The 27,983-nt window shown below is 31.8% G+C and overlaps 2 protein-coding genes across 2 annotated transcripts; both read left to right on the top strand.

Moving 5' to 3' along the window:
• Nucleotides 1-401: 401 nt before the first annotated feature.
• LOC123705306 (clavesin-1) lies at nucleotides 402-24,676 on the top strand. Its single transcript, XM_045654041.1, has 7 exons — nucleotides 402-540; nucleotides 15,258-15,462; nucleotides 15,963-16,122; nucleotides 17,560-17,621; nucleotides 20,140-20,333; nucleotides 22,455-22,571; nucleotides 23,470-24,676. The coding sequence occupies exons 2-7, from the start codon at nucleotides 15,264-15,266 to the stop codon at nucleotides 23,728-23,730; spliced, it is 993 nt and encodes a 330-aa protein (XP_045509997.1). The 5' UTR covers nucleotides 402-540; nucleotides 15,258-15,263; the 3' UTR covers nucleotides 23,731-24,676.
• Nucleotides 12,336-13,799, top strand: LOC123705307. The gene has a single exon (XM_045654042.1). It carries the CDS (start codon nucleotides 12,547-12,549, stop codon nucleotides 13,459-13,461), a length of 915 nt encoding a protein of 304 aa, XP_045509998.1. The 5' UTR covers nucleotides 12,336-12,546; the 3' UTR covers nucleotides 13,462-13,799.
• Nucleotides 24,677-27,983: the final 3,307 nt, after the last annotated feature.

Here is a 27,983-nt window from a genome sequence, read left to right as displayed (position 1 = left end):
TGATGATTGTGCGTAAATTAATTTATCTATTTATAAGCTTTTAGTAATTTATTAGGCATTTCGTATTAAATAATTTGAAAATAGTCGTATTAAATTTTATAAGTGAATGATGTACTTTCTGCGTAAATCGAATGCAAATTGCAAATATCATATAGGTGATGAAGACTTTTTATTAAATTGATGTTCTAGGAAAAATATTTTATCACATTAATATCCATAAAATACTAATCAATAATAGTAAATTATTTAAATATATGAAATCTTTAAACTGCGTATTTTTTCTACGATCTGGCTAAACTAGCCAAAACGATAGGAACCCGGACGTCAAGGTGTTTCGGTCATTATTTATAGTATTTAAAACACGTGTGATAAAATATTACTTATATTTTTTTCTTGCTTCACTCGATATACTTAATATCGTAAATGCTGTAGGAGGATAGACGCCGAGAGCGCTGTTCTTGGCATAACATTATTAGCTTGTGCGTCGCCGAGTGAGCTGGTTTTCGCGCCAATTTCAGGATAACACGCATTTTTTTTTCTGTGAGTGTTTTTTTTGTTGCCAGGATTTTATCTAATACAGTTTGTGTTTTTTTTTTTAATTTAAAATTGGTGATTTTTATTTTGTGCTTGCGTTTTGTTTTTATTGCTAGGGTGTTTTTGTTTTAATGTGTTGCGAAAGATAAATAACGAACTAGAAATTTAATTACTGCGTACTTTTTAAAATTATTTTTCTGGATAATAAATTAATAAAAAAAAAATAGTTGTGATAATTTTCTAAAGTTTTATTAAATACGAAAAAATCGGTTATTTCATGTCCTAGTAATTTTATGTATTCTGTATTATCTACGATGGACGTTTAATTTATCGAACTAAGTAGTAAGGTACATATTCAAATTTTAATATTATATTCAGAATATTAAAATACCCAAAGTTCTAAATACATTTTTATTAAATATTAATAAATATGCAACCTAGCTAACATTTTATAAATCGTGACTGTGTTGTCCTACATTACAAATGTCCACAAAAGTTGGATGTCATCATAAGTTTTGGATAGGATTATGTTAGATTTTTACATCATTTATTTACCACACAAGTTATTTACAGTAAAACTATTTATCTTACTAAAATAACCACATTATATTTTTATGGAATTATTTCTTGTATTACCTAGGATCAGTTTAAGAACACTATAAATATGTATATGTTATGAAAAAATAATTTACTTTTAGACGTATTCACACGATTCAACAAGCGCTTCAGTTTATATTTGAATAAATATGAAAGCTTAATCAAATACCTACGCTAAGGCCCTCTTTTCTGATCAATTAAATAATGCTTTTACAAAACGGGATCATTGAACCCATAATAAGTCGTAGGTACTTTAATTATTTTCTGAATGCGCTTACCGTGCCTCAGTTGATGAATAAAAAAGTCTTAAGAATAGAAAAATCGATATGTAAAATGTATGTGTCGCAGTCAAATTGTATTATTCCGCCGTTTACAAATGCTTGGCATTTTGTAAAATGCTGAGTATTTGCTTTTTCCAAAATTCTACAAAAAGAGGGTCACAAGCGTTTGTAAACGGCGAAATAATACAATTTGACTGCGACATATCACATATGCATTGCATCTGCTCCAAACCTCACAGGACCTTACCTTAGTTTAAAACCTTAACCAAACGGTAATTTTATTATCAAATTTAACGTAGAAAATCATCGCTGGCATCTTCCGCGTTTGCGCCGGCGCGGCGCGGGCGTCTATAAGTAGGTAACAAATAATATGAATCTAGAAAATTCCAAAGGACCGTGTTCATTTTGGGTATTATTCTACAATATGATAATGAATCTCTTGTTTATAAAGCAAATGATTATGTGTTTCAGTAACGACTGTTTTAAAAATTTCTTAATTGTTATAACGATAAGTCGATTGCGTTTGGCATTGGTTTCAATGGCCCAGATTGCCGGCCCGGTATGTATTTTCATAACTTATTACGTTACGGTGTTTACATTCTTTTCATATACATATTTATTATATCAACTGACGTCACGGAATCGATGATCCTCAATGTTTGCATTCGAAGTTATAAATTACACCTATTTTTCTGTTAATTTTAACGCATGACGTAATTCGGTGGTTAAAAATCTTATTTTTTTTTGTTATTTGTTGTTTTGACGTTTGAGAACTCATATCTTTTATGATTTATGTTACGGATTTCAATTCAAATAACTGTGATGCACACAAGATTTCTCGAAAGCTCAAAAGCTCTTGGCCAAATGTTATTACATTTAGCGCCTTAGCATCTCAACTTTACATAGTTACGCCTCAAGTACAACACATTCGGTGTATCACAAAGAGATTTCAATGTCAATATCTCGATTATTATTTCAATGTTGTCATTACTAGGACATTTTCTATAGCTACGTTACTCAATAACTGTTATATTGCACACTTCTTACATAAGCTGTAGTGAATTCGTGGATCACGCGGGCGATGCCCCTACGCTTCGTCGACTCGCATAACTGTCAAATGTTGACAAATGATCTCACATTATTTGTATATTATGAAAGAGTGCAATGTTATAACGGATTGAAGGACCGCTGATTTATGTTGCTTCCGACATAAGTGTACGAAACATTTGCTTGAAAAATGAGACTAAATTTGTAAAACAATAACAAAATATTGATAGCAATGGAAAGTTACTGTACCTAGTTAATCATTAAGTTTTCATTTTGACTATTATTATTCAGTGATTCATAAGTAATATTAGCTAACTGTCGCGTATTATCTTATGATTCTGTGGTCTATATTCCGAAGTAGCACAAAAAAATTAGTGTCGTAAGTAGGTACGATTGTTCAATTATTTCAGTAAATTGTATTATTATTCTGTTAAAATATAACCCCTACAGTATACAGATTGTATTATTTACGTCATTATTAATAAGACACAAAAAATAAACTAAACAAAATGCTACAATCTGCGTTCGTATAAACTAAAATACGTAATTTCCGTAGATATTTTTTGTAACGTCAAATAGGTACATAATTTATACAAACCAATATCATCTTTATATGTTTGGGTTCTCTAGCGTCGGGCGTTGGTCTTATGTTTTTTCCTGTTTTATGTTTATTGTTATATAGAAGATTAATCCTTTACGGTTTTTTGCGATGACGATTTCCTTGAGAAAAACATTTGCCAACAGCGTAGATAGATTATTTGGCCGGATATTGTTGTGATTGGAAAATACCCTGATTAATGTTTTATAGTAACTACCTAGTTGGCTGTATTATGAACTCTTTATTATGAACCCTATTATAACTATATATAATAAATGAAATGTGTAGGTAAATCGGGCTATTCATCTTTGATAAGTACCTACATTATAAAAAGCATACAGTTCATATATCTACTTATCTTACTTCGACGCTTAATTCTTTTCCGTCTGTGTTAATTAAAATAGAATAAAAAAATAAGTTTGCGTTAAACAGTATGATGAAGCTTACTAATCATGAACAATGTTTCAATTTTTTTTGTTTATAAAAAAAGATACAAAAAAGCCTTGATTTCTCACAAAAAAATACCTAGTTCATACACGCTAACTAATAATATTCAGATTAAAAAAAAATCTAAATTAATCCGTATAAAACAACACACGAACTAAACTTATAAAACAGACTAGTGAAAACCCATTTTAAACAAGGGTTGAGGTGTAATCCAGCTTGTTCCATTGTGCTTTATTTTGCGCGTGGCATCCAATTTTCGTGAGCAAATTTTGTTATAACACCTTTGTGTGTTCGCGTTTAGTTTAGTTTCGAGTTTCAGTCTTCAGAGTTCAGACCGTGATGTTAGGCGTGCAGCCCGGATATCGTTTTAGCTATGTCATATGTGGCCAACTACATTTCAGTTAATGTGGTACCTAGCTATAAAACAGAGGAAATAATAATAATTTTGTAAAAATTGATAGTTTTTACTATTTAGATTAAAAAAAATATCTATACCTACATATAATAAATCTGAAGAAGGGTGCAGGGGGTGTTACTGGATCGATACCAAACCCAAATATGTGATAAAAAAATTTTTGTCTGTCTGTCTGTATGTGAAGACATCACGTGAAAACTAACGGTTCGATTTCGATGAAACTTGGTATAATTATATCTTATTATCCTGGGCGTAAAATAGGATACTTTTTATCCTGAAAAAATACGTAGAAAAAAAATTAATCTTAATTTTTCAGTTTTATCCATAGACGTTGTTCTGTAGAACCGCGAACACACGTTGCGTATTATTATAGGCCTACCCGTATTTGGGTCCAATAGATATTTATAACATGTCATTGTCAGAGTTATTCAAAATAGAGAAATAAACCATGCACGCAAAGACCGACATCCGCGCGGACGGAGTCGCGGGCGGAAGCTAGTATATAATAAAGGGATCAGTTGTCAGAAACCTTACTATAATTATTGGTATAAATCAGTTACAATAACTAAAATAACCACTCTTTAGGCTATCTTTGAGCTTGAGAGATTTTTATTTTAACCAAATACGTATCATTTTATCACGACCTATCAAAAAAAAAAAAATCAGTCAGTTATAAGTACATATTTCTGAAAAAAAATATTCGGTTCCCCAGATGAAAATTAAATCTCTCTAAAGTATGACAGCAAAACTTGGTAACTCTTCAAACACTTGAGATAAAGAATGTCCGAAAAGGAAACGATATTTGATAGGAATACCAACGACCAACGATCTACACGGCATCACGGGTGTACCGATTTGGATAATTCTTTTTTATTATATTCCTTTAAGTACGATGATGGTTCTTATGTAGAGAAAACGTAATTATATATACCACGGGAGAAGCCGGGGCGGACCGCTAGTTTATAATAAATTTGTCGGAAAAACAACAAAATAAAATACTTAATGATGACAATGCACATCTGAAATGAATATATTATCTAATATTTTGTCATATTCAGAAATAATGATAAATGAATTAATAAAATAAATTAAATAGATACCTAATTATGTAGTTAGTTGACGTCCGTATTTTGTTTTTGTGTAACTAAAAAGCTTTACAAAAACAGAGTGTATTTTTTTTTGATAAACGTAATTTCTTAGTATCAAATTAATCAGTATCCTATTAATAATATTTAAAATACATTTTAAACATGCAATTGTAATAAACTTTGCCCCGGAGTATTTAGACTTTATATAGGTACAAATAGATTGCATATTAGACTAGGTATATAGGTAAGTACAAATAGATTGTATAATGTATTAGTAGATATAATAATAATAAGTATTGATGAAGTGTTCTTATTAATAACGATGTTTAATATAATAATATGATCTGATTTTAAAACAAGACTCATGCTACGATAAAATATAATCGTTTCGTTTTTCAGTAAGTTCCGTAATTTTCATATTCAAGTTTTTCTACTGTTTCTTGTAATCCGTGAACTAAAGTTTTTTTTTTATAACTTACCATGACTTAGTAATTTTCCATGAGTTTCTTTTTCTGTTAATGGAATTAAAATAATGAATCATTAAAATTTGTTTATCCATACTCGAGTTCTCAAAGTATAGATTGTAAGTAGGTGAACTAGGTATAAATTATAAATAACATAGGTACGTTTGTCTTGCAGGTTTAAGTTTAAAAATAAAATAAGATATCATTCTGCATAATACATATATCATTCTTAGAATATATTAAACCTGACATTGCCTGGATAAAGGGTGTGTAGTCAAAATTATGTAGCCATAACCTACACGTCTAGGTTGAATTCAAATAAAGCATTTAAAAAATGTTCGCACGATATGTACATACAATTGCGAGGTCAATTTAAGTTTAAACAATATTATTATTGTAAAATAATATGATAAACTGATACCAATTAGTTTAAGAATTACATTGGCTTCGACCTAATTTATCATAATTTTGAATTATTCATTGCTCAGGTTAAGTGGGACATACTTACATACTGTACATTTTGCTGTGTATAGTGTGTATTCTTGTGGTATAAATAGTAATTGATATGTTTACTTCTTCACCTACATCATAAGATAAACGTTAGGTTTATCCGTATATACCTAGTGTAAGTGTGGTTACTGGTTGCGTGTTACCTTCCTTGTGGCACAGAATAGTTAATAGCACAGGTGGTCTGACGTCTAAACAACAGTAGGAAATGTCAAAGCTTGTGGTTCTTGTTTCGGCTGTTCAATTTCAGTACCGTCAAATTGTCATTTGGCTCTCAAAAACCTGGCGCTTATATTATTATTAACTCCGATCGAACCCCTGCCCCTTTGTACACGCTCTAACTTGTAGATGCGTTGATATTATATGTCTACCTGCTTTTGAGGTGTTATATATATATATCTTTATGATTATATTATAAAAATCACAAATTCTCGTGAATCTCTGTAATCAAACTCTTCTGAAACGGCTTGTCAAATTTTTATGTTTTTCTGTGTAGGTATCTGTTTTGTGTAACGGAGAATACCTATGTCGCTTTACTACTTAGTACCCCAAAGTAATATTGCAAAACAACGTGATTCAGTTCAAAGTAGAACTATAAAACTATTTAAAAACATCTACCTCTAAATTGCCTCACCTGCACAAGCCGCTGCACAAAGTTTCTATTTACTATTACATTTATTAACAAAAAATCCACTTCATGTGACATTATGTGGGTTTTTCTACCGTTTCGTGCAAAACACGTGTCAGTGAGGATTAAACCAAAACTAAATAAGGCTTAGACACAAAATATTTTTTAAATTCTATATATGATCCATATGTATATTTGCCACTGAAAAAAAATTATTTCAGTTACGTAAAAAAAAAGATATACTTAAAATACCTGCCTAAATATCATTACCTTCTCTTGTCAGAAAGCGATTTTTGGTAGTTGTAAGCAAATAAAATAAATATTATGTACATTTCTGTGTTATTATAAATTTGTTTGTATAAAGTAATAATCCAGCCATAAAAATATGTGAATAAAAATCCGCTAACGGTTGCTATTTACATTTGCTGTGATAAATTACGTTTAACCAAAAAAATTACTCATTACCATCAATTGAATAAAAATTAAAAAGAATCAACCTGTACGAACGCACTAACGATATTCCCTGCCTCACTCCCCTTTTTGCGATCCTTACTTCGTCGATCAGTAAACACGAAACAGAGTGGACGCTTGCAGTTCATAGATAAATCAACAAAATATACGAGATTTTTGGTCGTGGTAAGTTTTTTTTTCATTACCATTAGAGATATTTTTTGATAAAGAGTAATTATTTTGTTTGTATTGTGGATGATTATATGATAATATTTAGGTCTTAACATCTTTTGAATATTAATTCCAATCATTTTACTTTTATTAAACGAGCAAATCAAAAAAATGTGGTAGGATATCATTACCATTCCTTTCATTACCATAATTTACCATCTCCTATTCAGAAAATGGTAATGATCATAAAATAATGGTAATGACAAGGTAATGACGATAAGTTTACAATGTCAAATTTTAAATGAACATAGTAGTTAGATGTAGGTATTTTTTGTCCCAATGATCGTTATATTACAAAATTAATATGGAACCATTAAAAACATCCTTTTTTAATGGATAATGCTTTATTTTTAGTCTTATTTACAGATAAGACGATGGCTAGGACTAAGTCGAAAAAAACACGAGAAGAAAAGTTAGTTGAAGGATTTTCCGGAACTCAAATCTATTACTTGGAATTATTTAGAAGCAGGACGCGGTAAGGGGGCACCGGATGGTGCTGGAGCCGTTTTAAAGAGGACTGCAGATCAAATTGTGCGGCTGGGTAGATGTAGATAGCCTAGAATAATTTTGGACAAGTGTAGAGAGCAAAGTAAAAAATGTAAAATTTATATATGTATCAGAGCGTGACCTAGCTGAAAAACAAATTCCATCCGTGGTTCAGCCATTTCATGGAAAGATGTCAGTACATCAAGTCTTGTAGTCCAATAACTATCTAATGACATTAAGAGCTCTTAGCTGCTGTTTCTGTGAAAATGGAGAAATATGCTCACATGGATACCATCTCGGATTTATGAACTTTACAGAGCCGATCCTCATTAAAAGGTGTCAGGTGAAAGGTAGAGATTGTAACTATACAGGTGTCAGATAAAATTTTTGAAGAGGATTCAGAAGAAGAGTTATTTAGCATTAAAGAATCGAAGAAGAATTCCAATTACTATTTTGGTGAAGCATCTACTGTAATTATTCGAAAGATAAAAGAGAAAAAAAAAAACCACTAAAGCAAACATTTGTGAGAAACTTTTTCGATGAATCTTCAGATGAAGAAGAGAGCATATCATAATAATATAAAGATGACTTAATATGATTGTTAATAATTGTATGTTTTTGATTATTCTAATAATAGATAATTACTCAAATTTTCAAGCACTTTGGGCTGCTTTCATGGTAGTAATTTAAGACTGTATTTAAAATTCCTAATAGATTTAAGTTCTCTAAGATAGAAGTTATGTAGTTAGATAATTTTGTGATTGTAACTTTTAAGACTGATTAATTGATAAAGTGGTGCTATATTTTTTTAGTTAAACGTAATATGTTGATGTTAGTTCTTTCGTATTTAAATAAGTGTTTATTTTTTATAAAATAGATAAATTACAAAGGTTCGTTTTATTCACATTGTCATTACCAATTAAATTTATTCATTACCATTGTCCTTTATATCATTACCAAATTTGTTTACTCATTACCATACTTATTAATAATCTTTCAAAGCCCATATCATTGTCAAATTGATGTATAATTAATTGATATTCACATACCTAGTTTGTTTTTCATGTATCTATCCAATGATACTAACAAAAACAAATTCTATTTTTTTCTCGCAAATAATGTCAATCTGCACGAAACGATAGAAATACCCATGTCCTACTTTTACCAACAGGTCGTAATTTGGTGAGATCGCTACTCAATTTAGTGAATACGTAACGCAATAGACGTATAATGACTGCAACATTGTCCACGAATTATATGCGCTACAATAGTTTGATGTAATTCTATAGTGTTTTGGTGAACGAAAATGAATAAGTTATGTAACTAACTCAAAATTAAGTGGCCAATTGTATCTATGGTACCTAAGAACACGGTTGTAAATTTATTCAGTTACAATTTGCTCGTGTCTTAAAATATCGAAAAGAAACGCATTGCCCTAAGCTTAAATCCTCAAACGTTAATTATAAACTAAAAAGTTCAAAATAGAAGGTAAAATTTTCTATTTAATAATTAGTTAATTAAAATTTAAAAGTCTATCGAAATTAATATCTACTTATAATCCTTGGGAGGTTAATCACATCGGAAATAGGCATAAAAATTCCACTATTTGGTCATAGACAAATTATAGATTCAAGCGACGATCCCCACAGTTCCTCGAATATAATATTATAATTAATTGCTTATAAGATATTAATTCACACATTTCATTTGTTTAATAACAAGTTGAAATGGAAAAACCCTTAGAGAAATACCTATAGTTAGTAAACAGACACATTTCAAGGAAAATAAGTACATAATTGCATTAATCGCTGATACATGAATGGTTTGCGTTTATACGGACGATTATTTTCTTGATTATCGCTATTTTTCTATAAACAATTCAATGCATGCACCTCCATACTAAGGAGGTATGATTGACTTACAAAACTTCTATGTAATCTATACTACTATTATAAAGCTGAAGAGTATGTTTGTTTGTTTGTTTGAACGCGCTAATCTCGGGAACTACTGGTCCAATTTGAAAAATTCTTTCGGTGTTAGATAGCCCACTTATCGAGGAAGGCATAGGCTATAATATTATCACGCTAAGACCAACAGGAGCAGAGCAATGCGGGTGAAACCGCGGGGAAGAGCTAGTATGATCATAAGAACAGAGTGGAATTTTGAGTTTGTAATTTATATGTAAGTATAAATATAGCGGTAGAACCTATGTAAAACTTTTCTGAAAGGATTTTGAATTATTTGGATGTACAATATTAGAGGTATTCGATAAAAATGAAATAGCTCTCCGTATCGATCGAAGCGTCGTAGTCGCGCAGTCGTTGGAAACGGTTATAACATCCTAAAAAGTCGTGCGTATTATAGATAAAAACAACATCGAACCCATCGAACCATTCAAACTTTATTTAATCGAATTGGATTTTTTGTTCTTTTAACAAATCTTTAGTAATATTATAAATATGAAGTGCATTTTTTTATTTCTTTATTTTTTTTTTTTGAAAGTTTACCAACGTTTCTTTACATCTTTTGTGTCGTAAAGATTGATAATGATATGATATGAATTGCTTGGCTAAAGTTGTTGTTCATCGCGGTGACATATCATTCCCCTGGGAATTTCCTTTGTCTACCCGTGCGAAGTCGCAGGTGAAAAGCTTGCAGTTACTTACCTACTAGTTATTATTTAATCCTATATCAACTTATGTTGCCTCTTCCATTAATTTCCAAGCTATAACTTTAAACGTGGTAATTAATATCATTCAAAGAGACATTTTTACAATTAATATCATGTAATTACTTAGACTTAGAGTATATTTTCTTAGTAGGTAAATAACAAATTTAAAATGGATTTGTTTATTACTTTAAATAATATGAGTGTTATATACAATATCCATGCAAATACAAGTGACGTAAAACATTAGATAATAATTAATAGGTATGTACTCGTAAATATCTAGTTAAGAATAAAGAAATAAACATAAGGTAATGAAATTGATTACTGGAATATATGGTCACATAACATATTATTTGAAAACTATTTTGTTACTTACTCTGTTTTTCCACCCTGTTTTTCGCGTCACGCTGGCATACCCGTGCCACAAAGAAAAATAACATCCAAAAATAAAATAAAACCTGTGAAAAATTCGCGCTTTGATCCATCCAGCATCACTCAGATTGACACGGGATAAAAACAAAACATAGCCTCTGTCATTCAGGAATAACATTCGTAGTGGTGAAAGAATTTTCAAAATAGGTACAGCAGTTTTATTTTTTCGAAAAAGCAATAAACCTCCCCTCTATATAGGGTAGATATTCTATCCATCGATACATTCAACTTTTAATGCATCCATGACAAGATGAAAGACGAGTCCGACGTCGTTCGTCCGTTATTTTCTTAATACACTTTCCTACAAGGCTCAAACACATAGGTATATATACCTACCGTGTATAATGTATATTCTTTGATGGCTTCGAGGAACTTGCGAAATCTTAAGGCAAATTCTAAATGGGATCCTTTGTTGTGAATACAAAAAATTTAATAAGCTTATAGTAGAGTCAAGGATAATCTTATCTCATTCTAACAAACCTTTAAAGCTTCCTTATTGCCATTTATCAAAATAGTGTGCGTTTCTTAAATAAATACAATGTTCTCTGCATTTTTATACGGAGGTAAACGGCTCATTTATTAGCGTATGTATGCAAACATTGTCATATTACTTGATAATGTATACACGGTAAATAATGTTTTACAAGCAAATACTATTAGGTTAAAAGTATACTACAACAATGCTATTGTCTAGTATTTTTTACACGTGTAGAAAACGTCTTAATTCATATAATACATAGAACCAAATAAAAACATAAAGATATCCAGTTCCAGAACGATGATTAAATTTGTAGCATTTTTTCTGTAAATTACTGCCATTTGGCTTGTTTTGATAAAAATCAATTATGTAACAATTATTATAATAATATAAAGTAGTGTTGCCAAAACCATTAGCGAAGATAATTGATTAACAATAGTTTCAACATCTATTTTATGTGGCTTCACACTTTTTGTGACATAATGGAAGAATTAGAGTATTTGTGCCTTATGAAAATGAGAACAGTTAAAAATGAAATCCTTAACTAGATCTCATTGCATAATTATTATTTAATATAAATAGCACCAACTCGTTTAGTTTGTAACAATTTATATGATACCTAAGTGGTATACTTTTTACTCTTCATAAATTGTAAACAATAGAATTTAAATTTACCAAAGATAATATAAATTTGCATGCTGTTAAATAACGGCTAAGCGTGCTGTAATACTAAATGAATTGTAACACCTTTAAATACCATGTTTAATTGGAAATAGACGAATCATTACCAAGACCATTCAAGAGTCAATGCTCAAGTTTAACCTCATTCAATGCAATAAATGTTAACGTGAAGTCGTTAGTCACAATAGCTATATGAATCGGCCATTTCATTCATCGTCTACAATCCGTATATACTAGGTATACATTTCACTCGTTAAATGGGACACGACCTTAACAAAACAAAGTAACAGAAACGAATGCTTCAAAAGATGCGTTATCTATCATGGGCCTAATTTGCTCTAACAAGCGGCCGACGCACCTTCTTACATAAGGTCTTGCTCTCAATACGTTATGAAACGCTATTGAAAATGGTCATTGTTTTGAGCATATTGTAATGTTAATTGCGTTTTTATAACGGTACGAGATTGAAAGATAAAATGGAAAGAATGAGTACTATAATTTTTATTAGATCATGATACTTAACAATTTTGTTTACAACGAAATGCAGAACCTCCTTGGGTACAGTCACGCAACCTTTAAGTATGCATGCGATTTTCATCATTGTGTATGTACGGATCAATGGGTAGCTGTTAATAAGAAATGGATTCCATTTTCTTTACAACCTTTCAATCTTGCTCCACTGTTCAAGCCGACAATGCGAGCAGCGTCTTTAAATATATTTTTCATTATGCTTATTATAATAAATAACAGTGAAGGTCTTACGTGCAACGAAGTTCTTGAGGTTGCATCGGATAAAAAGACCACATCCTTAGCAGAATTGCAATTAATGCAACCAAAAGAAATAATCAACTGTTTAGCTCACCTTGGTAAGGAACAGTTGCGATTTTCGGAAGCGGATTACATGTGGCAATCAATAAAAACGTACTACGGCGGTGTCGCGAATATTCCAGACCGAATTCTTACAATACTCCACTGGGTAACACCGGCGATACAGCCCGAGGAATATGCGAATATCACTTTTGAGAATATTGACGTTATACAAAACTTTGGCCTCGATTATGGGTTAAATAACGAACAACTTGCAGCTATTGCTGACGGTGTTCGGGCTGAATTTGCTGGCAAAGATATAGAAGATTACTCTTATTACGATTTAGCAGCGCTTCGGCAAATACTGTGTGCCTTTAACAGAAGTGAAATAGAAAGAATTCATGCTAAGGCTTACAAGGAAGCTTCTGCGCTCATTGGTAAATTAGAAGGTTGTACTTCTGAAGTAATGTTGGGATTTGCAACTTTAGCAGTGAAAAGAAGCGCCTTTGGACCAGCAGAGTTTTGGGACGATACTATTGTAAAAATAGTTGGAAATGTTGGTAAATATATACCGAAGAATGTTATCGGAAAATATGTAAAGAAAAAGACGTTAACTTAAAGCAGCTTGAATAAAATACACGAAATTGAAAAATATGAATTAACTATTAATTAGTTAGATTAAATAATCGTTAAAAGATAATATGTTGTTTTAATATTTTTTATGCCTATCAGAGTTCTAAACATTATGTTGTTACAATATACTTTGCAAATATCAGTTATGACGATGCCGTGATGTGATATAAATATATTATATTGACGTGTTAATAACGAGTAATCTAGATATTATAACTTGGTTATTGCAAATAAGATTTTACAAATGGCTATAATTTTGTTGTAATTTTGATATTAGTAAATGTCAAATGATTTAGTAATTTTTTTCTACATGTACCTATTACGCAGCACAGAAACCTTGAACAGCATGTGTTCCTGAAATAGCTTGACAGTTGACTTTCATTTTGTGATATAACCTAGGGTTGTCAATTTTTTTCTGTTGCTCCCCTGAATATGTAGTAGGGTTCTTACTAAGCATTTTGTTTGAAATAACGAATAAAACGAATAATTACATATTGTATTGGTGATTTTTCTTTAAACATATTTCATATGTTTTCACAGTTATACTTTGTGCATATTTATTAAATCCACATATTATTTAGATTTTTATAAATCTGACCTAGAATTCTATTCTGAAATATTTTGTAATGAAAAAGGAAGTCATGAATTTCGGTGTCTTTGGAAAATATTTGCCTTGGGCTAATTAATTAAATGTATCAAAATAATTATGAAAGTTTTTTACGTTTACTTTTTAGTGAGTGTTTGTATTAAAGTTTTAATTTATTAAACAAATTTCTGAACTGGCACATTCCACTCCGCGCGAATATTATGTTGTCAGTATATCACTATGCAATATTAATGTAAAATCGTTCGTGGTTCTACAAGTTCATTCGCTGCGTGTTTCTTCGTACAGGTAGGTATGAGACTCATGCAGGCATCTACTTAGAAGTACCTTTTGGAGGGTGGTCGATGTGTATTTTTGTGTTAGTGAGGCATTTCGAACGTTTTGTAGGAATTTTCACTACTGTTTATATCTGGTTAATCTTCATGACAATCTTGTTCATAAAGATCTATAGAAATATGTAGAAATTATTGAAACACTTTCTCTATTTTGATAACCCTAATAGCTCAGCCAAAATTGCAACGTTTTAATGTGGTTTTAAGTAGATTGTGATTCATCGATCACACATTACAATATAATGGTAACATGTGTTTGATTAATAAACCTGTTCTTGCTTAAACTTGAAAAGGAAACCGCAACTATAATATGGCCGTGGCCTGCACATAAAATTAGAAAGATATAATAATTTATCATGAGTGTTTTGTATATTATGTAGATTTTTATTATGTGAGCTATTGCATATAATTAATGTGAATGAATTGCATTTAATATATTATTTAAAAGAGATGAGATTTTCTCAAAGAGGGCAGACAGAGGCGAGACTTGTAAACAATTAAAAGTTAATTAGATCCTATCGTCGTTCGATACCTTCCTATTTTAATAGAACAGACAACAACAGACGAGCAGTCTATAAAGGGTCCTATCTTTCATTTTTATCTATCTATACGTATTAATTTTATCTCGTAGTTAGATAAAAGGTAGCAGCTTAAAGTATGTCTTTACAGTTCATTTATGACTTTATAAAGAAGACAATTATTAATGATCTAAAAAATCCTCTATCTTTATTCTTCAACTACATGCATTAAAGCTATACGATCCCTTAAATGCTACGAAACAACCTATCAACTCCTTTATATCTCATCTCTTTGTACCACAATTTCTAACTGAATCATCTCTTGCAGAACAAAATGACGACCGCAAGTATGCTGCTCACAGTGGGCACAACACTGGCGTCTAACGAATGCGAGAAAGATGACCTCATATCTTGTAAAGTGAGGAACACAGCAGCCGTCGAGTTGCGAGAAACACCGGCCACCAGGGAACAGGCTTTGCACATTATGAGAGAGTGGATACAGAAGAACACGGACATCAAAAACGTTAGACAAGGTATGTTCCTATTGGTTCGTTTATATAAGTATGGCTCCTTTGCATGTTGATATCAAGGAACACGGGTCCGCACTGAACAAGCAGCCTCGTAAAACAATTGCTGCGCGAAGTAGTTCGGTCAGTGTTGTTCCGCCTAATGAAAGCGTAGAAAACAATATTGCAGATTAAGTACTGATCTCAAAGGTAACTTAGGAAAACATGACAGAAATATAAGTAGAAAAAAATGTAGATTAGTTTGGTATACGAATTTTATCCTCGTTAGTTACTCAGGGTATCAAATAATTTGTTAAAGTATAAGATCGTGTCCTATTGAGACACTCTACATTAAGAAACTTCAATACGATATTCTAAATACTACCGTAAACAATGCTCTGTTTACCGCACCGCTTATGTCACACTTTACAGGGTCTGAAACACACTTCTATAACTTTCTCATTGTTACAAAATTGTACTAGTGTTCATTCTAATTTCGTAAAGTGCTAATGATTGTTTTATTGCAGATGATACATTCTTACTACGTTTTCTCCGACACAAGAAGTTCAGTATACCGATGGCTCAACAAACGCTGCTAAAGTATCTGAACCTAAGAAAATTTTATAGCGATTGTATGACAAACTTGGACTGCGAAGAAGCGAATCTCAAGGAAATTCTCAGTGATGGGTACGCATTTAAGTTTTCATATCAATATTCCTAGTATAACTGAAGAGAATATTAACGAGAAATGATTCTGCGAAGGCAGAATGTTTACAACAGTCTGCTTTCATGGAATTATTTGCTGCACCGTTTTCTCATAATCAATTTAAGGTAACGTTCATATAACCGGATAAAGGCTAGCCAACTAATTTCAGTGGAAGTTAATCTAATAATTGAAAAATGGTAATCCATTGCGAAATTATTGTATAGGCATAATCGTTATAATTGAGATAACATTTATGTCAAAATACACACGAAAGTGTAATTAAGAACGCGACTTTGACAATGATTTAAGTACATGTAGTGATGCAGCCATTAGGGCACAAACAAGTTGGGAATTGTCGGGGTTATTTATCTCATTCTTGATGTTCATGTATGATGACTTGAAATCAATTGTAGTAAGTGATGTTAAACGATCACAATCAATCAATTGAATGGGTCGCATTTTCTAAAGGACAAACTCGACGGAGCAAGCTTATATTGCATGCTTATTTTGCAATGTAAATAATTCTATGTTACCCTATATTGCTTTTGGTAACCGATATAAACATTCAGACCTGTCACTTGTCTTTGATTAACCTTGTTATTATTTTGATGTTAATCTAAACCCTGTTTTATTAGGAACAGTTTCAAGGCTCTCGATATAAAGGCCTTATTTGGGTTTTCCAATACCATTTATTTTATTTTTTTATTTATAGCCTACGCATGGTTTGTCCCCTTATTCAACCACAACGAACTTCCGTTTGTCCTTTATGTTTAAACTTATGATAATATCGATAACTTCCTCTCTTTGAGGCCAAGAACAATACTTTGCATAAACGAGTCAATATAAATTATTATAGGCCAGGAAAATGTTTTGCATAAATATTAAGTGCAATGCGTATACCAACGAAATGAAAATATATTTACTTCTGTACCGTGTTTATATTAGTTTTACTAGTATATCATCCGTATTGCTCTTCATGTGACTGAATCTTTAATAGGTCTCGAGTCTCGCTCCGTGAAGCGAATAATGCATTTTCTCTACAACATTAAGTAAACAAACAAGATTATTGAAGTTTCTACAACAATACCTACACTAAGTGTAGGTAAAGTTTTTGTGTTATCCTTTAAGAGAAGAAACTTAGGCTAGCCTATTATAGTTTCACTGCACAGTGCACACGCGATATAGGCCCGCTAATTACAAATGCCGATATTGGCCTCGATCTTGCGAAAAATTCTTTAAACCCACTAACATGGTTACCAAAGCAGACATCCGTATTATGAAAGGCGCTTGCCCAATCTATATTCTTTAGTTTTAAGGTATATTGGACTGGTTATTCGAAAGCTCCCACGCGGAGCCTTGACCTCCCGGCGTCGTTATATAATGCAATATGACGTTACAAAATTATTTCTCCATTTAAGGTACATAGCCGTTTCCCCAGTTCGTGACAGCAAGGGTCGCCGGGTCATCGTGTATAACATGAGTAAGTTGATGACGTATCTATAAGTAAAACTCGTTAGCTTGTGTAGTGACCGCTGCACCGTCATGTTGCTTCTTTTCGGAGTCATTTATGGTTAATGGATCTAAATAATTGTTTGTAAAATAACAACTGGCAAGAAAGGGTTGGCTAATAATAATATGAGCAATTCTACTGTATGTATAATGCAAATTAGATATATGTAATTGCAGTGTAAACCTGGTGTTGGTTTGATTTTAAAATTAAAAGATCAGCAACTGTCTAACTTCAATTATTTTGTATTTGCAAAAATAAAGACATTGGCTTGATACAAAGTCATCTCCAAAGTGTTATTAATTTTATTTACTCGTTGAGAACGTTAAAAATTTACATAATAAGATCACGAACCGATTGTACGTATTTGATAATATTAAGACGTGTCTTGTTTGTCTAGATAACTTGTTTTATATGCAATAATTATTATAAATCGGATAAAATATGGTGTTTATGCTGTGCGATGTTTATTTACTGTATGTGATTCTTGCGATATGTTGAACTTGCAACGCGAAGGTAATGACTTTGACATTACGAGCGAATCCAACACTTCAGGTAAGATCATACGGTGCGAAATTGCTGTATCATAACCGTGTGATATCTTATTTGCTTGTTTATAAGGTCAATGTGACGCTGTTTTTATGTATATATGCTTACTATACATACTTATGTTTTTAAACTGTGTGTTGGGTCACAAAAATTCATAGTTTTTTTTAGGTTATATAAGCTTTTTTTTGTTGGGTATGTGGTAATAGAATAACATTATGTTTGTACATAGACTGAATAATAAGTCTCGTCAAAAAATAATTAATTATAACCATTGAGATATACATATGGAGACGACACCGCCTACATCCCTTATGTTCCGCTCACCATAAGCCATATGGCTTAACTTCACGCTCATTTTTTATTTGTTTTAAAGTGAAACGCATCAAATATGCCTTCGTGTGTGTTACGATATTGCACAAATAATACAAATAATACGGAAAAGTGCAAAGGAATAACTTTCATCGGTAAGTACCTAACTAGATAATAATTTTTAAAACTTAGTTAGAGCAAAAAAATGGCGCACAGATTTTGTTCGTGGTGTCTTCTCCATACGTAGTAATATTATCTCAATGATTATAACAATAAAAGTAAAGTAGGTCTCGATAAGTGGATTTTGGGTATTTACCATCATTATAGACCTGTTGTTTCGTATGCGTTAGTTATGTATATTCACATATTATAGGTACCTACGCTTTAGGAAGTTGTTCGTAATTCATACCACACGCAATAACAATGATAAACATAAAAAATACTGAATAAGTGGACTTAATTTCGCACAAGATTTCGTAAAGATTATAACAAACAGGTTTCTATTACGGGGATAATCGTTGTTATGATTTATTGACATGTTATTCTGACCTTTCTTTAACGTAATAAAAATACAAAGAAGTTATGTTTTGTAACCGCAACGATCGTATTTTTGTACCAATATTTTAATAGATTTGTTCAAACATAGATCCCATATACATAATTACATATATTATGTTCCCTTTATTGCAAAGGTATCAAAAAATATACTGCTCCGGGCTCCCTTTATAAGGCTAATCAACCTGTACCTATCCTGTGTATTCGGAATTATAGGATCTTAATATCTTATTAATTATTTAGGAGGTTTGATGAATAATACCTACAGTGAAATTATTATAATAATTATAAACTTGTTAAAATCATCCAGTGGAATTAACTACGTAATTCGGTCAACAATTATAGTGTAACTATAGTGTAACTATAAGCTCCTTATACCTAGTGGTTGAAATTGGCAGTTGAAATTTTCAATGACCACTCCTATACATTTCAATCCTTTGTTAAAGAGGAAAGAGCTATGTATTTTCATCCTATAATCTATATAAGAGCTGAGAACATTATTATAATTGTTATGTAGGAAACATCATGGCCGAATGATGGTACTCAAACATTCTGAATTGATAAAATATTCATGTACCTAGTTTAGGTAAAGATTCAATAATCAATCATTCATAAATATAAATACATAGACGATTTAAAATCACTATAATACTTCTTACGTCTTAAGAAGCCAAAAAAAGCCTTGTAAAAATTTCGTTAAAGTAGGTAAATGAAGAAAGTCCTGCGTAAAAATTTTACTCAAACAAAAGCGGTAGTTTTGCAGTTGTCTGGTATTTAGCAACGTTTCTTATTTACCTAGGCATTAAGTTCTATGTTACAGTGTAAGGCATACACTTCTATGTTACCACAAAATACAAAAATCACTTTAATAGATACCTAGGCATATAAAGCTGTTCGTATATACATAATATTATATATTCTTAAATATTTAAAACTACACAACGGATTGATGTAGTTTTTAATACATAGAGTGATTCAAGGAGAAGGTCTTAGTACCTATATAATTTATTAGGTTAGGACAAAGCGGGTGAAACCGCGAGCGGAAAGCTAGTTAGCTATAAGCTCTTATTTGTTCCAGGTAAATTCAACGCTACTAAGTTCACGTGTTGGGATATGGTACGCGCCCACCTGGTGGTCTACGAGACCCTGATGGAAGACTCTACGGACCAGGTGCAGGGCTTTGTGCACGTGGGTGATGGAAGCGGTTCCTCGAAGACACATGTGACGTCTTGGAACCCTGTGGACTTCGCGAGGCTCCTTAAATGGGGAGAGGTGGGTTGAGAATGTTCAATGTAGCGTTATTTAGATAACATTTTTGTGCTGGGCGGGTTTTTTGGAAACGGATTCCATGTATAAAAATCTGAGATAGCTTGCGAATTTTTTTTGGTAACTAAGTATATGGTACTAAAATTTTTAATAATATTAGTTAGATTTCTCATATAATTATAATCGAAATAATTGCTATTCTCTGATGATTTATTCAGGAAACAACTTTTTCCTCCATAATCCTTTAGATGCATGCAGATAATCAGTGTAATCGGTTTGCTAAATTTACTATTGCTTAATTACAAAAATGGCTCCAATTACCGCGTCTCGATTCTTCATCCTTGAATTTAATATACGAAAGTGACGTAATTGTTTGATATTTACACATAATATGATAATGCATGTATGTACGATCGATCGTCTAACCGTCTAACGACTAGTCGTGTGCGACGGGTTGCAATGTGAATACGGTGCTGTTCGACTAGTATGTAGTATTGAATGTCGCGTGCATTTACTAAGTATTTATTATGAGAATAAATTATTATAAACACAAGATTGATGACGAGACTCCAAGTGATTTTTTTTTGCCACAAACACATACAAATTTGGAACTGCAGCGTTAATTTTTTACCTTCTTATTGCGTCGAGTTGTAGTCGCAGTATCGCAGGATTTATTGTGAATAGCGCTTTATAAAGCTTATTCCTTACCTGTACCTGGATCATGGATGAATTATTAATAAAAGCTTATGTGATGTTTTACAACGTGGGTTTAATGCTGCTTTAAAATTTAAATTAATATACTTACTTTAAAAAAAAAAAAAAAAATCTTTATTTCACCTTTAAAATATACAATATTGATTATGAGGCTCTGGCTCTCTTGCTAGGCATAGCCTGTGTTAAGAAAGCCAGTCCCTTCCCTTAATACATTGTGGTCTAGATAAAGGTTAAAGGAATTATTAAGCTATTGCATAGCTTCTATCGCGGGCCTTGAGCGCGGGGACCGAATCCAGAAATTCCGTAACGAAAAATCTCACGCTCCCCACTCCGACGGGCTCGGAGGTGTGGCTTGAAGGCATGCTATACATTATGCAATAGCTTTACCGCGGCAGTCCCCGAGTGCCACACGTCTTTTTTTATATTTTTAATAGTTTTATGATTTCACTGTACTGTAGATTAGTCTATTTAAATACCTATTACTCGACGGATTTTAAACATGCTTCTAAGTATGAACCAAATGAGAAAAACCTAGTAAAAGTGCTTTTAGTGTGACCAAATATTTTACAACATATATTTTCTAGTTACTTATTTGGTTATTTACACAAAACAATAAAATTTAAAATTTTATAAATTGTGATCAGAATAATCGGATTTTAAACATGCTTCTAAGTATGAACCAAATGAGAAAAACCTAGTAAAAGTGCTTTTAGTGTGACCAAATATTTTACAACATATATTTTCTAGTTACTTAATTGGTTATTTAAACAAAACAATAAAATTTAAAATTTTATAAATTGTGATCAGAATAAGACCTTCTACAAGTATGTTATCAATTATCATGTTACTTTGAAAGCTAAATAATGAGCTCTGGAATAGACATTCAATTGAAATCTAGAATTACATGATATTTCAAATGGAAATTCACGTTAATGAAGTTGAAGCAGTGAATCCTAATAGATTAGCTTAAGAACATGGATCCAATTACGGTCTCCTGTACGACATTTTCTTTATCAAAACAGTATAGCAACTTTATTTTGCCCCATCAATATATTAGCTTTTCTCGACAAAAAAAATCCTTTTTTCAAACAGACGTAATTTTGGCTTCATTCAGCAGAAACTTGCTTATAGTTTATTGTTGGATAGACCACAAGGACGAAGAATTCCTTCGATAGAAAAAAATATTTATTGTCCTTTCAATGTATCTATGCCTCTCACGAAAATCGGCTCAGTAGTTGAAGCGTAAAGAAGAGACAGACAGATACAGTTTTTGCATTTATAATATTTTATATAAGTTAGGGTAAGAATATCTTATAGATGCCATTTTCTTAACTTCTTTTGTTTCACAAGGCTATTAGGAAACGATCTTCTTTTCCTATATTTTTCTTCGGTAACAACAACTTCTTCTTACAGCAATCTCTCCCGATGCGTCACAAGGAACTGCAACTGTTCAACGTCCCGGCTGCTCTCAAATACATCATCGATTTTGCTGCCACGAAAGTATCTCCCAAAATCGGCAACAGATTACATGTAAGTATAATTTAATCAAGACCTTTATAGTTACTGCAATGAAGACTCAAATATTTATTAAAACGTTTTGTAGGTATATATTTGTCTATTCGTCAAGTAGTCTTATCTTTTGAAATAAAAAAGGATCAGTCTCATACATGTCGTGATTAAGCCACAAATATTCATGGTTTCCGTGATACACAATCAAGGGCCAATGAAATTTACTGCACGTTGCATACGTAATAAACCTAATTATTTCGTACCCTCAATTTCATCCCTATTGTAAAAGCATTGCATTATTGATCGTGGAAGGTATTGCGTGTATAGATTGTCTAATTTAATGTTTTTCCGTTACATAAATTATAGATTCAATTATACTTTGGCAAGGTCGAGGTGTGCACTTTTGAATTTTCCAAAATTAATTTGTAATTAGCAATAGCCTCAATCAAGCTATTAGTGGTAATAGCTTTCGGACTAACCAAATTATTGGTGGCAATATCGCTTGTAAATTAGTGTTATTATGTACCGATTGAATTCTTTTTTCTATGCACTTTAAATTTAAGTGTAGTGTCATAATATTAGTTTTTTGTATCTGCCTTTTTTTCGATAAATTTTTGATTCGACTGAACCAATTTCGACAGGATAGGTTGCTGAAATTATAAAAATAAGCCACTGCTTAGTTTAATTTAGACTTTAGAGTAATAATACATTTAATTTGTCGCCGTCTCAAGCGGCAGGCGCCATATAGTTTTTCAGTCATATAAATTTCAGTGTACAAATATAAAATTGCCAACCTTGAAAGCAATTTTCTCAAATACAAACATAAACAGAGACGAGAAATTAAATTGATTTTTAGTCCTTTATAATTGAATTTTTATATCTCAAAGCTTTCGACCGTTAACATCTCGTTATTTTTTAGCTACATTCAAACGTGAAAAGCATATACAAAGAAGTCGACGTGGCCTGCATACCAAAGGAGTTCGGAGGTGACATTCCCATGAAAGACATGATTGTCTTCACGAAGAAGTTGCTTCTGGAAAAAAGGCAAGTGCTCCTGGACCTGGATAAGATGGAGATATTGAGCACCAGAGGAATCATTTCTTCCAGAAACTCGACGAACAATTTAAAGGGCGGCATGGCATCCGTGGAAGGCAGTTTTAGGAAGTTGGAGATTGACTAGTGATCAGTGTTGTGAGGAGACTTCTAAGCATTTATATTGTAAGTCAGTAATCTTGCGTGGATCGTTTGATGTGTATTCGTAGGTAATTACGGAATGTAGATAGGAATATATTGCTCTGTTGTATGAAAATTTACCCCGTCAATTAAGTATCTACTATATAAATGTATATTTATATTGACTCTATGTAAACATTAAATTTAAAATCAATTTGAGAATTAGGATTGTGATCAAATTAATATTTTAGATTCTCAAATCGTTGTAAGATATGCTAATGGACAAAAGGGCTCTTAATATAATTAATAGATAATAATTCTCTAATGTGATCCAATAATGTTATTATTCAGAACTAAATTGACATTCGATAATGGCTGATTTAGATAGTTCGTCTATTTCGACGGAAGAATTAAGATCGGTGATTAGCTTAATAATTGATGAAAACAAGTTTATGAGTATTAACTTGCTAGATGTAAGAGCAACACTACATTGTTACCATTTTCTACTGACGTTGGATTGTAGGTACCACATGCTCGTGTGAAAGACGCTGCATGTTGTTTCTTTACGTCATAATGTTTTTTACCAAAAAATGAAATCAACAAATCAAACGATCCCACAACTTCAAGACGGCTCAAATTTCGGTCTCAGTATAAATATTAAAAATGTTTTATACTGTGGTTCTGTTTAGAATTCGGTTGAGGTCACTTATTTAATGCTCTCTTATTGAATGTGACAATAAGGAGGTTTTGATATTATGGTATTCCGTCTTATTTTTTCGGGTTAATCATGATTTGACGTGCAAATTAATTAAGTTTACCTATAATGTATGTTAGTGGATTTATTTTAAATTATGAATAAAAGCTTCTTAGTTTATATCACGCTAGTACATAATGTTTAGTTTAAGTTTTAATGTAAATTGTAATGTGATATCAATAAATCATTGTAAATTTTGTTTGATTGTTTTGATTTTTGTAAATTGTCGTTAAATATCCTATTCAAATGTTTTATAAACATTCCAATTTTCAGTAGGTACCTTCAGTACGCTTTACAACAGCACGGTTTTAAATCTGCTACAGCCTACAGACATGTTTTTTTATATTCTTGAGATGCCAGATAATTCTTATGACAATTTACTAGTAAATTCAGTACGTCTTATTCTTAGGTCTTATTCTAAAAATAGATGTAAAGAGGTAATTCAAGACGATTTCTTCGACTCCGGCCATTTTGCTACAAATTGTATGTAAAAGTGGGTCTAACAAGCGCTTAATAGACCTCTAGGATGTTATCTCCGATATCTAAGGGAGGGGTTCGGTTTCTCCTTCGGGATATAAATATATAATTCAGGATACATCGCCCATTTTTGCAAGTGACTACTATCAAGCTAATTTTCCGTTTGTAGCTTTATTTTGATGAGACACCGAATAATTTCGTGTACGAAAGTCTCGATTGTGGTAGCTAACAGAGATAACAAGGATAAAAATTTTTGATTTGATGGTTCTCAAATATTTATTACTAACTGAATTTTTTTTTGGTTCAATCTCAAGATAATTACCTAAATTATTCGAAAAAATATTTGTCCTACAAAATCTATGGTTGGTTCAAAGAGTCCCCCTTTCCAAAGTGTATCGATAACGAGGTCATCATAAATTATTACTAACAAGCTGATTTTTTTGTTTTCAAACTTAGTTAATGTTTATATAATTCAACAGACATATTGTCCTACAAATTGCGTAATTAATATTTGAGAACCATCAAATCAAAATTTTTTATCCTTGTTATCTCTGTTAGCTACCACAATCGAGACTTTCGTACACGAAATTATTCGGTGTCTCATCAAAATAAAGCTACAAACGGAAAATTAGCTTGATAGTAGTCACTTGCAAAAATGGGCGATGTATCCTGAACTAATATCACAGTGTATAAGTATATACATGTAGGTACGTATTTTTTATAAATTAGACTAGCTTACCGCCCGCGGCTTCGCCCGCTTTCTCTAAAACGATTTGAGATTTAAACTATCCTACCTCTCAAGTTGGATCGAACTGCACATGGTGTGCGAATTGTATTATAATCGGTTTAGTGGTTTAGGAGTCCATTGAGGTCAAACATTGTGACACGAGATTTATTTATATTTACTAGCCTACCGCCCGCGGCTTCGCCCGCTTTCTCTAAATCGATTTGAGATTTAAACTATCCTATCTCTCAAGTTGGATCGAACTGCACATGGTGTGCGAATTTTATTATAATCGGTTGAGTGGTTTAGGAGTCCATTGAGGACAAATATTGTGACACGAGATTTATATATATTAAGAAGAAGAAAGATTATATATACCTAAGATTTCAGAATGATCGCAGCCACTTGTCAAAAAAATCGTTGAGTGATAGATCATAGAGGTGTTAAATTTTTTGCTGGCCGTACAAAAATTATTTCAACACAACGAAGACGCGTAATCACTCGATATTTAGTAGATATAATTTATAACTCTATCAACTCCTTTATTTACACTTTACAAACTACTTAGGTACTATAACACTACGTATTCATAGTAGGTAGTTTTTTTAATAACCAAATGTGTAACTAACACAAGACAACTTTTACTTTTTTACAAATATTGTGTAATTCATGAGAATAGACCTTCAATTACTACATCAATGTCCATCTTAATTGCGTGTAGAGTAATTAACTATTACTTGTTGTATTTCAACACTAAACACGTTTAATGAAACCTATTTTAAATGTAGGTTGTCCGGGAGTTTGGAAGGGCTTGTGCAAATGTTTCCTTTTTCGTTTAATAATACAAGAAAAATTATACGTCTATATCTACTTACTCGTACATATAACGACATTCTTTCGCAGAAGTTATGTTTAAAATCAATAATGTAGAAATTAGTTTAAATTTAAAGTTATTATAAGTACTTAGCTGCATATTTTATAGATTGAAAAAATCTTCAAGACATTATTATTCTTTGTTTTTGTCTTTATACTTATATAAATAACATAGTTAGGCATCCGTTGTGATCCCCGACTGGTTGAACCGGTTAAAAAATATTGTTCTAAGTTTCTAGTTTATTTTAGTTAAATCTATTCATAGATATCATATTATGCAGAATATTAAAATAATTTAACATTTAAGTGTATTAAAAAATTATTGCGTAATTTAGACCAGTGTAATTATCTTTACCAACTAGGTACATATATGCAAATATTTGTTTCATTTGTGTTTAACCCAAAACAGAATCATGAATTACCTACTTTGAAACGTATTACAAACACACCTAACTCTTGTTACTTACTTACAAACTACTGTACATTTAATTTAATTATTTCTCTTTATTAAATCTTATTAATATCTACGTTTTTCGAATGCCACAAAGATACCTATTCTCATTTACTAAAAGTATATTTTAATTATAGGTACTGGAAACTTCCTTGATTACATATCGTGCTTTTGTAGGTACTTAAGACGCTCTAAAAATTTTCAGACCAATAGAAATGTGATATTTAAATAACGTATTTCATAATTAATTATAGTAAATTTGCGTAAGATTGTATGTTTGTATGTAATAGACTATTTAGACTCGATTTTGACCCACTTTAAACGGAGAGATTTAATTCTACTTAATTAAAAACAAAAATAAAATAAGTAGGTATTAACTAACTATAATCTATACTAATATTATAAAGCTGAAGAGTTTGTTTGTTTGTTTATTTGTTTGAACGCGCTAATCTCGGGAAATACTGGTCCGATTTGAAAAATTCTTTTGGTGTTAGATAGCTCATTTATCGAGGAAGGCTATAGGCTATTATCATCACGCTACGACCAACGGGAGAGGAGTCACGGGGGTGAAACCGCGCGGAGCAGCTAGTGTCAAGTCTAATGTTCCCTTGTGGGCTATGGGGCAGACCGCCCGCCGCCACCTTGGTGCCCGAGGGTTCCTGGCTTCGATTCACGGATGTGACTTAAAAAAATGTGATGGTCTGGAAAGGCTATTCACCTATACTTGTCCGTACAGAAAATCGATCAGAGAAATAACGTTATAGTTTATACCTTTTCAAATACGAGTTTGTATAATTTTCAAATTGAATATTGTTTCTAGATAGGCTGTGTGGGTTTTTAAGATAAAAAGTCACATTAAGGATACCTTTCCATTAACATTTTTATGTTCAACTTTTTTTATGTTACTAACTACTCCAATAAAATATCAGTCAAGTGCGAGTCGTACTCGCGACACTAAAGGTTCCGTAGAAATAAGAGCGT

The sequence above is a fragment of the Colias croceus genome, chromosome Z, assembly GCF_905220415.1.
Source record: "Colias croceus chromosome Z, ilColCroc2.1".
Classification (NCBI taxonomy): Eukaryota; Metazoa; Arthropoda; class Insecta; order Lepidoptera; family Pieridae; genus Colias; species Colias croceus.
Note: the sequence above shows the minus strand (reverse complement) of the source record. Positions and strands in the feature narration are given on the sequence as shown.